Source organism: Choloepus didactylus, chromosome 11 (assembly GCF_015220235.1).
Source record: "Choloepus didactylus isolate mChoDid1 chromosome 11, mChoDid1.pri, whole genome shotgun sequence".
NCBI lineage: Eukaryota > Metazoa > Chordata > Mammalia > Pilosa > Megalonychidae > Choloepus > Choloepus didactylus.
In genome coordinates, this window is record NC_051317.1 from 24898228 (window position 1) to 24910247 (window position 12020).

At 65.1% G+C, this 12020-nt stretch overlaps 1 protein-coding gene across 5 annotated transcripts in view; it reads right to left on the reverse strand.

Moving 5' to 3' along the window:
• The window catches only part of SLC12A7 (solute carrier family 12 member 7), a 38977-nt gene that overhangs the window by 12445 nt on the left and 14512 nt on the right, over positions 1–12020 (reverse strand). For all 5 annotated transcript variants that reach the window (XR_005210910.1, XM_037798865.1, XM_037798862.1 and 2 more), the window contains exons 6-17: positions 8746–8876; positions 8148–8389; positions 7785–7996; positions 6410–6577; positions 5300–5398; positions 4624–4681; positions 3379–3553; positions 2373–2491; positions 1643–1741; positions 1300–1419; positions 804–908; positions 383–551 (exon numbers count right to left, since the gene is read on the reverse strand). Coding sequence is in view for 4 of the 5 variants with exons in the window: in XM_037798865.1 (XP_037654793.1) it covers positions 383–551; positions 804–908; positions 1300–1419; positions 1643–1741; positions 2373–2491; positions 3379–3553; positions 4624–4681; positions 5300–5398; positions 6410–6577; positions 7785–7996; positions 8148–8389; positions 8746–8876 (1697 nt within the window). In the remaining variant the exon portion in view is untranslated. The remainder of the gene's footprint in view (positions 1–382; positions 552–803; positions 909–1299; positions 1420–1642; positions 1742–2372; positions 2492–3378; positions 3554–4623; positions 4682–5299; positions 5399–6409; positions 6578–7784; positions 7997–8147; positions 8390–8745; positions 8877–12020) is intronic.

The window sequence follows — 12020 nt, forward strand, 5'->3', positions numbered from 1 at the left end:
CGGCCACAGCGGGCCCGGCCTCGCCCTGACCCCACACCCGGCCCTGAACGGACACCCTCGGGCGGCCCTGAGGTGGGCGCGAGGCCCTCCCACAGCCGGTCCTGCCTCTCGGGCCGCGGACCACACACTCCCGGGCTTCCGGGCAAACCTCCCATTTCCTCCTCCCGGCTCCAGGCCCGAAACCCACTCGCTTCCTTCCCTTGTGACAAATCAGAGGCCCACAGGGGAACGTTCCCACACGCCGGGGGCAGGGGCTCCCTGTCCCGCCATGCACCCAGGCAGGAAGAGGCCCCCATCCTCGCACGCTCCCCCAGCGCTCCCCTCCAGCACCTGCACCCCGGCCCCCCGCCCACCTCCTCAGCACCCCCGGCCCCCTGCCCACCTCCTCGGCCTGCTGTGCCTCCGCGTGCCGGTCCAGGTACGCGCCCTCCAGCACGGCGCCCACGATGGTCAGACCCTTGCCGGCCTTGAGCTGGGAGGTGAGGGAGAGCAGCCGGGGGTGCTTCACGGCCTGCTCTGCGTCCAGGTTCAGCAGCACCAGCACCTGGGGCCTGCGGCGGGTGAGGGGGCACCTCAGCGGGGCCCACTCCGCATGGGGGTGGGCAGAGGCCCTCCGTCCTGCGAGCCCCCACCCCATGGCTGACCACCGTCGCCCAGGGTCCCCCAGGAACCACGTCCCCCAGGTCAGGACGTGCACTGACCGTGCCCTCTCAGGCCACACACAGGCCATGCACACAGGCAGGGGTGCCAGGAGCCCGGGACTCGGCCCCTCCTGCAGGACGGCACCCTGGGGACCCGCTCACCTCCAGTTCTTGGTGTGGGGGGGCCCGTGCTCGACGCGGAGCAGGGCGTAGCGGGCAGCATTCAGCGACAGGCCGCGGATACCGTCGCCCCACTCCTTCTCCGCCCTGGGGGACAGGCGCAGCGGTGGGCCTGACTCATGTGCAGGGGGGCGCAGGGTCTACCCCACCCCGCCAGAGGAGGGGGCACCCCCAGGCCGGCCAGCGGCAGACAGGAGGCCCGTCCTCCCCTCCACACGACCCGCACTGGGCTGGCGCTGGGGGTCTTGGCCCTCGCAGCTCGGCCCAGTCACGAGGTCTCTGTGCAGAGGGGGCTGTGCGCTGAGCCCCCGAGGCCTGACCGCACTGGCAGGGAGAGCAGCGTCCCCAGGAGCCTCCAGCCCACCCGGCCGGCGCACCCCAGGCCCAGCCCCCAAGGCCCACACCCCCAGCCCTGCACCATCAGGCCCGGCCCCCTGGCCCGCCGTGACAAGGACACACCTTCACGCCCGACACTCACCCGCGGTACTCGATGTACTTGTAGATGCAGCCAGCGACGAGCATGGCGAAGAGCGCGTAGTACCAGGAGCAGATGAACATCAGGGCGAGGCACAGGCTCATGCCCAGGAAGGACAGCGTCCTGCGGGACGGGCACGCTCACCGCTGCCCCGGGCCCCCCTGCGCCTCCCAGCACCGGGCCGGGGTTGCGTCTTCCATGCAGCCACCTGGCACCCAGCTGCACCCCAAATGCAAACGGGCTTGCCTGGCCCCACCCACCCAGGAAGGGGCACTGGGGAATACGAAGACTGAGCAGCCCCCCAAGTCCTACGTCCCCAGCCAGGGCTGGGCCGCGCGGGTCTCACCAGTGGTAGAACTTGAAGCGCGGGCGCCAGTTGGGCGTGCGCAGCAGGGTCTGCACGGCACAGGCCAGGTTCACGAACAGGTAGCACATGAGGAAAAACCTGCACCACGGCGGACCGTCAGGGCAGGGGCTCCCTGGACCCCACCTCGCGGCTGCTCTGAGGGCAGCCCCGCCTCGCCCCCACCACGGGGTCTGTGGCTACAGCCAGCACCTCTGCTCAATGCTCACTCAGCAAGGACGTGGGGACCCCATGACCCTGGGGGGACCCCGCGACCCTGGGGGTACCTCGTGACCCTGGGGGTACCTCGTGACCCTGGGCGGACGTGACCCTGGGGGGACCCCACGACCCTGGGGGGACCTCGCGACCCTGGGGGGACCCTGCGACCCTGGGGGAACCCCACAATCCTGGGGATACCTCATGACCCTGGGGGGACCCCGCAACCCTGGGGGGACGTGACCCTGGGGGGACCCCACGACCCTGGGGGAACCCCACAATCCTGGGGGTACTTTGTGACCCTGGGGGGACCCCGCAACCCTGGGGGGACGTGACCCTGGGGGACCCCACGACCTTGGGGGGACCCCGTGACCCTGGGGGGACCTCGCGACCCTGGGGGGACCCTGCGACCCTGGGGTCCACACCCACCCACACCCGATGGCAAGGAGCTCAGGCGGGTGGCCGGGCTCCTGCTCTCCCCCACGTGGCAGCAGGGCCCGCGCCCCGCCCCGCTCACATGGACAGGATGGGCGCCACGCTGTCCAGAGACGCGATGAGGATGCCGCTCTCGCAGATGAGGGCCGTGAGCAGCAGGGCCCAGGTGGGCTCCCCGTTGGCCTTGCCGTGGCCGAACACCTGCGGGGACAGGTGGGCCGTGAGCAGGGGGAGGCCGCGGGGACACTGCCCATCCGGGCGAGAAACCAATGGCTCAGAAAATCCAAAACGCAGAAGCAGGTGCTCAGGAACATCACTGCTTCACCCGGCCCCACCTGGCGAGAAGCTGGGACCGTGGTCTCGGCCTTGGTGTCCGGGACGGGGCCCCAGAGCAGAGCCGGGAGGGACAGGCTGGCTGCCCCCGGCCTCGGCCCCCCCCCAGGTGCCCACTGGCCCCCTCACCACCCCATGTCCTGGACCTGATGGCCGGGAGCCCAGAGCCCCTCCGTGCGGCCTGGCCCACCCCGCGGGTTCGCACAGAGAACGCCGGAGACACCTGCTGTCTTCCCAGGAGCACCCACCCCAAGGCCGCAGGCAGCGCGGGTCCCGCCGCAGCTCAGCCTCCTGTGTTCTCCCGGGGCTGCTCGCCGATACCAGCCACGCAAGTGAGGCTGCGGCCCCACTGTGCGCTCACGGCACGGGCAGAACCGAGCGGTCAGGACAGCCCCCCCCAGCCGGTGACCACCCCCGGGGGCAGCCGGAGGCCCCTGTGGCACCATCTCCCTCCCACCAAGGCCGAGGGGCCAACAGGGCTGTGGGGGGCCCATGCTCAGAGGGGTGCACAAGGTCACCCCATGTCCTGCAGGCCCGCATGGGGGCGCAGGGGCTCGGACCCCCGTCCCACAGGCTTTCCTGGCAGAGAGGGAGCTGGGCCTCCCACCCCAGGCTGTGTGTCTGCGCTCACGTTTCTAGAAAAACACTTTCATGTTAAGGCTTCAAAACCATGTAATAAACATGGGATGCCAAGGCCTCTCCCGTCGTGAGCGCCACCCTCCGAGGGCAGAGCCCCCAGCCCCGGCCCCACTCGCCTGCAGGAAGGGCACGATGCCGTCACGGGCGATGGCCTGCAGCAGGCGCGGGGCCCCGGTCAGGCTCTGCAGACCGGCACCACACGTGGAGAAGAAGGAGCCGATGACGATGACCCAGGGCGAGGGCCAGGCCAGCGTGCCGATGACCAGCCGCCCCTGCAGGGCCTCCCCGAACCTGCGGGCGGGCAGGGGGGCGGTCAGCCAGCCGGAGCCTCAGCACATGTGCTGCCCACCTGGGGAGCCGCGAGGGGGCCGGGCACGCGGGGGATGCGCGGAGGACGCGGCTCCCAGGGAAACGGGACGGCCAGAGCCCGGCAGGCCACTTCTGACCGGACACCCCGTTCCAGCATCTGCTGCGCTGGCCCAGCCTCCCACACAGGTGGGGACCTTCCAGAACCTTCTGACCCTGCCCCGTGGACCCCTCAGCGCCTGTGACCTCCTCCTGCCACCTTCTGGCCCCGGGGTGCTGGGGGCACTGGGCCGAAAGCCCTTCTTGGCCCAGGACATGGCCGGTTTCTCCCCAGCGACTGTGCTGAGCCTGAGCCTGGAAAGCGCATCGTCGGCGACGCGGCCCTGGGCCGGGGCTGTAGCGTTAGAGGCCGCGGCCCCCGGCCTGCACCTCAGCCTCCCCCGGACCTGTCGCCATCCCCACCTGCAGCGTCGCGCGGGCCAGGGCCTCCTCCCCGCCTCCCTCCTCGCTCTAAACGCCCAAACCCCAGAGGGAGGGCGGGGCCCCTGCGCAGACCCCAAGCGGCCCCTGACCCCACTGACCCTTGACCCCTCGACGACCACTGACTGGCCACTCTGACCCGCGTCCCCTCTGCCAGGCCAAGTGTGCGGGGAAAGAGGTGAAGCCCCTGCCGGCCCGTCCCTGGGGCCGCCCCCCTCAGGGCTGCTCCCCCAGCTGGGAGTGACTGGCCCAGGGCACGGGATGATCCCCGGCCACCACCACGTCCATGAAAACACGGGCGCGGGGGCCACACTGTCCGCTGCCCCTGGGGGAGGTCAGAAGTCCAGGACGCCAGCTGCCCTCAGCATCAGGGCGGGGCCCGTGTGTGGGGCGCGGTGGGGCGGGCAGAGGGGGGCCCGTGCTCCCCAGCTCGACCTGAGGCACCCAGGCTGCCGCTCGCCTAGAGAGGGGCGGCTCAGAACAGAACCCAGCCAAGATGGGCAGTCGTGACTCAAATCAAGAAAACTGAGCCTGACGCACCAGTCTCCAGAAGTAACAAACGGAAATGAACATACTTATCTCTCAAGACCACGCCTTCGATGCAGGCCCCGAAAAGCACGATGCAGGACAGGTCTGGGGTCCCCGTCAAGGAACGACAGCCGACCCCGAGGAAGGCAGCGGATGTGATGCAGGGGCTGGCAGGCCTCACCCAGCTCCCGGGCCAGGGGGCCCAGCACTGCCCCCCACCATGTCCGTGGACCGACCCCTACTGCCCGGCACACAGCCGTCCCGCCTCGGCAGGGCCCAGGGGCACCTTCGCCACCCCACCCTGCCCCTGGCACAGGCTCGTGGCTGCCACGGGCCAGTGGCGAAGACTGAGGAGGAGACGCTCGCCACAGACGAGCGCAGCTGGGGGGCTGCAAACACCAGTGCCCAGGGTGGCGTCACTGGCCCAGGTCACTGGACGTGTTACACGTGCTGCCACGTAGAGCAGAGCACACTAACGTGCTGTGTGATCGTCCCATAACGCGTCGCTGTGCACCGACAGACAGCGGCACTGTGCGTGCGATGACGTCCCTGTCGTGTTCCTGCCACATGGAGCTGACCGTGCGGAGCACGAGAGCCTCCTGCCTCGATGCCCCAGGCACGTCGAAGGCGGGACGCATCACCCAGACACGCTCACCCCAATGGGCGACACGGCTCCGGGACGCTGCCCCCTTCCCGGGAGCCCGCAGCCGCCTTCAAGGATACAGATGAACGACGTGGTCACGATGGCCAAGATGGTCCCCGTGGGGATGGACTTCTGGGCGTCCTTGAGGTCCCCAGACCGGTTCGAGCCCGCCATGATGCCTGCAGGGACGACAGCGTGAGTGTGTGCCCAGCGGGGACGCTGCCCGCTAACCAGACCCGTCGGGGATGCCAGAGAAGCCAGACACGCGCTCGGCTTGGCAGTGGCCACAGTCCACTGGGAAGGCGCCAGAAGACTGCTGCACGTGCCGCGTGTCTTGATCCCATCCGTCCACACTGCAAGGCTGCTGCGGGCGACGTGGGTGGAGGTGCCCTGAGGGTCCCCACAAGAAGGAATGAGGTCACGGGCAAACCAGAGGGCTCTGACGGCCCCGTGAGGCTGCGGGAACGAGCCACCACGTGCACCCCACACCTGCTTGAGCCACCATGTGCTCTGAGTCCCCGGCGTCTGCCCCCCAGCCTCAGTTACCCGCCTGGCGCAGGGGAGGGTTCCCTGGGAGAAGGACAGCTGGGGGACTGACCGTCATGGAGCCCCTGCTGGGCCAAAACAGTGAAAGAAGCCCAGAGCGCCGTGGGGTCAGCTCCAGCTGCGGCACCCCCCGCCACGCACGCCATCGCCCCGCCCACACCCCAGAGGGCCCTGCGTTCTGTGCAGGAAGCACGAGGGACCCCACCGGCTTCCGATGTGACCCCAGAACCCAAGGGAAATAGCCCAGTGGGGGCAGATGCACTCAGCGTCTCCCTGGATCCCACTCCTGGGTAGCTGCCCCGGCGGCCTGAGGGGCGGGGGCTGGGGCGGGAGCTGCACACACACACGCGCACACAGATGCACACGCATACGTGTGGGTATACACGTAAACACACACAGATGCACACAGAAAGCACACACCCACACATACACTCGTAACAGGAGCTCACACAGACGTGTGCACGTGCTGGCACATGGGCACATTCATTATGCACACACAACCATGTGCACACGCACAGACACACACACATGCTAGCCGTGCGGGGCCGTCTCAGCAGAGCAGGGGAGCGCAGCTGACCCAAAGCGGGCGCTTCCCGGGGCCCCAGAGCCCGAGTGGAGAAGCGGGCCGGGCCGGCGGCGCTCACCGGTCACCGAGGGGAAGTAGATGCCCACGAGCACGGTGAGGTGGGTCACGATGTCAGTCAGGACGTACGGCTGCCCGCCGGCCCGGCTCTCATCCGGCACGGGCACCGACGGCAGGCCCTTCTTCTCCACAAACACGCCCTTGTCCGCGTAGGCGCTCCACAGGTTCTCTGGGGGGACACAACGGAGACGTCCCCACGGGCTCGCGGAACCTTCCGTCAGGCTCCCGAGAGAGGGATGGGACAGCCTGGAAGAGGAGGCCTCGAGTGGGGCAGGGGAGTGCACGGTGGGACGGGGGTGTGGGGCGTGACGGGGCGGACGGGCACCACGGCCCATCCCGGGTCCCGAGGCCCCAGGTGCCTGCAGCTCCCGCTGGAGGTGAAGGGTGAGTGCAGCTCCTCAGTGACCGCCCGGCCGCCACCCTCCCTCCGTGTCCCCACAGAGCAGGGCAGCCTCGGCCCCAGAGACAAACGCACTGACCCCCAGACCCGGCATCCTCCCTGGGACCCCAGACCCACCGTCCTCCCTGGGACCCCAGACCCGCCATCCTCCCTGGGACCCCAGACCCGCCATCCTCCCTGGGACCCCAGACCCGCCGTCCTCCCCGTGCCCCCAGACCCGCCGTCCTCCCTGGGACCCCAGACCCACCGTCCTCCCTGGGACCCCCAGACCCGCCATCCTCCCTGGGACCCCAGACCCACCGTCCTCCCTGGGACCCCCAGACCCGCCATCCTCCCTGGGACCCCAGACCCACCATCCTCCCCATGCCCCCCAGACCCGCCATCCTCCCTGGGACCCCAGACCCACCATCCTCCCCATGCCCCCCAGACCCGCCATCCTCACTGGGACCCCAGACCCACCATCCTCCCCATGCCCCCCAGACCTGCCATCCTCCCTGGGACCCCAGACCCGCTGATCTCCCCGTGCCCCCAGACCCGCCGTCCTCCCTGAGACCCCAGACCTACCATCCTCCCCATGCCCCCCAGACCCAGCATCCTCCCTGGGACCCCAGACCCACCGTCCTCCCTGGGACCCCAGACCTGCCATCCTCCCTGTGCCCCCAGACCCACTGTCCTCCCTGGAACCCCCAGACCCACTGTCCTCCCTGGGACCCCAGACCCACCATCCTCCCTGGGACCCCCAGACCTGCCATCCTCCCTGGGACCCCAGACCCGCTGATCTCCCCGTGCCCCCAGACCCTCTGTCCTCCCTGAGACCCCAGACCCACCATCCTCCCCATGCCCCCCAGACCCGCCATCCTCCCTGGGACCCCAGACCCGCTAATCTCCCCGTGACCCCAGACCCGCCATCCTCCCTGGGACCCCAGACCAGCTGATCTCCCCGTGCCCCCCACCACTGCCCTGACCCTCTGCCCACCCAGGATGATGCCGCTGGCCACGCCTGGGATGCCGGGGATCTCGGTGACGTTGTTCTGGGTGAAGTACTCGTCGCAGGTGGCGCCGGGCGCGGAGCCGTTGCAGAAGAGCCTCCAGAGGGCCGTGGTGGCCGTTCTGTTGTTGACCACGTGCAGCTTGGCGCAGGCCTCAAAGCCGCGCTTCGAAAGTGTGCGGTTCCCGAGGAGACAGACCCTGGGGGGTAGGGGGACGGGGGAGGTCAGGGAAGCCGAGAGTGGGCACCAACGGGGAGGTCGCGAGCGGCTCCCTGACAACCCGCTGCCTGCTTGGGTGACCGACCGGGCCCCTGCCGCCCGCTGCACCCCCTGGCCCGCCCCTCGCTCACGGGACGTCCGGCGGGGCGAAGGCCGTCTTGATGACGCCGGCGTAGACGGCGAGGATGGAGAGCACGACGCAGGCGAGGAAGACGAGGGCCAGCTTGTTGACGTACTTGACGCCCACGAAGACCACGGTGGCCATGAGGGCCAGCGCCCCCGTGCCGTAGACACGCATGTTGTTGAGCAGCGCTGCCGCCTCGCCGTCCGCCGCAGCCGCCGTGAAGATGGCCGCACTCGGCGAGATGTACGTCTGCAGGGATGGGCGTGCGGCTGGGGGTGTGGGGCCAGGGACCCCCCGAAACTGCAGGGCATCCCCAAAAGACCAGGGCACCCCAATACTACACGGCATCCCCAAAAGACAAGGGTCCCCAATACCACAGGGAGTCCCCAAAATAACCAGGGCTCTGACACTGCAGAGCGTCCCCAATGGGACAAGGGCCCCCCAGTACAGCAGGGCATCCCCCAGGGGCTGAGGCTCAGAGGTGGGGGCCTCCGGGAGGGGACCCAGGCCCTCCCCCACGGGCCGGGACGGCCGGACAAGCAGCACCTCACGACCCTCCGCAGACGGACCGAGGGCAGGGAAGCCACCGCCACCCACAGGCTCACCAGGAAGATCTCGATGGTGCCCAGGATGTACATCGCCCCCGCGAAGGTCGTGCCCAGGTAGAAGCAGAGGCCAACGGCGCCTCCGAACTCGGGCCCCAGAGCCCGCGAGATCATGTAGTACGAGCCGCCGGCTGCAAAGGGGCCAGAGCAGGTGCTGCGTCAGCTCCCAGAGTGCGCCCCCTCAGAGACGTGGGGTACGGGCAGCCCGGCCCCCACCCCAAAACGCCGAGAAGACGGCGGTTTCCACAGATGCTTCCCCGTGACGAGCCTCGGGGCCGACCACGTTGTCGAGAAAAGGACTCGGCTCGTCAGGAGAGTCGGGGACAAGCGGAGAGGCCACTCCTGCCGAGCCCCCACGGAGGGCACGCTCCTCAGTCAGGCCCCGAGCCAGGCCCCGGGGCCCCGTCTGACCCTGCTCACCCCGTCTGCTGGGAGCCCCCGGCACACTGCAGCACCCCAGGAAGGCCTGGGAAACTCGGGGTGTCCCCTCTGTCAGGAAATGCAAACTTAAGGGGCCTTTCCCAGAGGCTGTGCCCACTGCCCCTCAGAGCCACACGTTTGGGTTTGGGTGCTGCCCACCAGCTGGGCCGGCACCGAGAGGTGGGGGTCTCCTGCCAGACACAGTCACAGGGACCCCACGCCGAGGCCCCTCGTTCTGCCCATCCCCAGCACCAGTGTGATGGTTGGTTCATATGTCAGCCTGGCCAGGTGATCGTGCCCAGGGGTCTAGTCAAGCAAGCACTGGCTGGTTAAGAAATCAGAGGCTGGTTTACTAAACCCTCAGTCAATTGGCTGCACCTGTGACTGGTGACTTCAATGAAGGGCGCGTCCTCCACAATGAGAGGATGCAGTCAGCTGGATTTAAGGAAGACGTAAGGAAAAGAGAGAGAGGACCTTCACTTTCTGTGCCACTTTGAATATATTGTGTCCCCCAAACGCCATTATCTTTGATGTAATCTTGTGTGGGCAGACGTTATCAGTGTTGATTAGATTGTAATTCTTTGACTGTTTCCGTGGAGATGTGCCCCACCCAGCTGTGGGTGATGACTCTGATGAGATATTCCCATGGAGGTGTGGCCCCGCCCATTCAGGGTGGGCCTTGATCGGTGGAGCCATATAAATGAGCTGACTCAGGGGGGAGGAAAGAGAGTGCAGCTGGGAGTGATGTTTTGAAGAGGAGCAAGCTTGCTAGAGAGGAACGTCCTGGGAGAAAGCCGTTTTGAAACCAGAACTTTGGAGCAGATGCCAGCCATGTGCCTTCCCAGCTAACAGAGGTTTTCCGGACGCCATTGGCCATCCTCCAGTGAAGGTACCCGATTGCTGATGTGTTACCTTGGACACTTTACGGCCTTAAGACTGTGTAGCCAAATAAACCCCCTTTTTAGAAAAGCCGATCCGTCTCTGGTGTTTTGCATTCTGCAGCACTGGCAAACTAGAACACTTCCCCTTCAGCTAACCGGCCTCTCCTGGGGAGTTCACCAAACACTGTCATCAGAGTTGCCAGCTCGCGGCCTGCCCTACTGAATTTGGACTCATGCATTCCCACAGTTGCATGAGGCACTTTTATAAAATCTGATATTTACAGATATCTCCTCCTGATTCTGTTTCCCTAGAGAACCCTAACTAATACAACTTGGTACCAGAAGTGGGGTGGTTCTTGAGAAATAGAATCTTAAAATGGGCTTTTACAATTGGTTTTCTACTCTGATCAGATTCAGAGGAACTAACGACTCCGTTTCCAATAATAAACATGGCCCTGACAGTCCATGGCATGTGTTGGCAACGGAGATATGCAAAATATTGCCGTTTGATCTCCTAATTATACTCTTGTATGAAGCAAGACTCTGGGTGATGGTATTTGACACTTACAGGAGTTCTGTGGAGTTAAGAGTTATAATGATGTTAGCTCATTGTTCTTAGATATGCCGAATAAAGTTACAAGAGAAAGTGACGAGCCAAAGGCTTCATATTTGAAATTTAAACCCCATATGAAAGATACAAAGGTTTCTATGTGTGCCCTGAAAGAAAGTCTTATTTCCTGTGCTGGAAACTTGAGATTTTTGAAAACCAGATTCAGAGTCTCATTGTGCCAGCAGCAGATTTACAATGTAAACTAAATTCTCAACCTTGCTGGGTGTCTGCTGCTAAAGTAAAGGCTTTGATTGGAAAAGAATGGGATCCTGAAACTTGGGATGGGGACATATGGATTGATAATAATGGCGGTGAGGACACTGGAAACCTGGAATCTGCAGAGTCTCTGTTTGATAAACCTGTAGAGGTCTGCCCTGAGGAAAGAGCCCTGTACCTCCAATCTGCCCCAGGAGCTGCCATCCAACCTCCCCCGAAAGAGATTCACCCTTCAGTGCCTGCTAAACCTGCAGTCACCTGCCCTGAGGAAGCGGCCTCACTCTCTGTCTGCAGACATTAATCCCGATTCACAAGATGAAACAGCAACGGAATATCCTGAGGTAAATGGCTTAAAGGTCGCTTCTAACTCCTCTCCTGACCCACCCCCACCACCCCTCTTCTCTTCCAGACCTACAGCTAAAGTACCAACAGGCCCCGAAAGGTGAGGGGCAAAGTGTGACCCCCGAGGAGGTGCACTGTACTCCGAAAGAACTGCATGAGTTTTCCAACTTACACAGACAGGAATCAAGGGGTGGAAACAGGAGTGGCACCACTCACTATCACTCGTGATCCACTAGGTCAGTTTTTGCTTCCTGTCCCTGCAGGCTTAAGCTCTGCTGGTCTACAGGTCTTGTTCCAAAAGGAGGAGTGCTTCCACCAGGAAACACAACAATAATCCCATTGAACTGGAAGTTAAGGCTGCCACCTGGCCACTCTGGGCTTCTTATGCCTCTGAATCAAAAGGCAAGGAAGGGGATTACTGTACTGGGGTGATTGATCCTGACTATCAAGGGGAAATAGCACTGCAACTACACAATGGAGGTAAAGAAGAGTTTTCCTGGAATACAGGGGAACCCTTAGGGTGTCTCTTAGTACCACCATGCCCTGTGATTCATGTCAATGGAAAACGGAACAACCCAATCCAGGCAGGACCACCCATGGCCAAGAAACTTCAGGAAGGAAGGTTTGGGTCACCCCAGCAGGCAAAGAACCACGGCCAGCTGAAGGGCTTGCTGAGGGTGAGGGGAACGTGGAACGGGGAGTGGGAGAAGGCGATGAGGCGGTCAGGGGGTCTGCCCAGCCCCTGGGGCAGCTTCCCGCCATGTCCACCCCGCGGGCCCCGGCCTGCTCGGCAACGCGGCACCTAC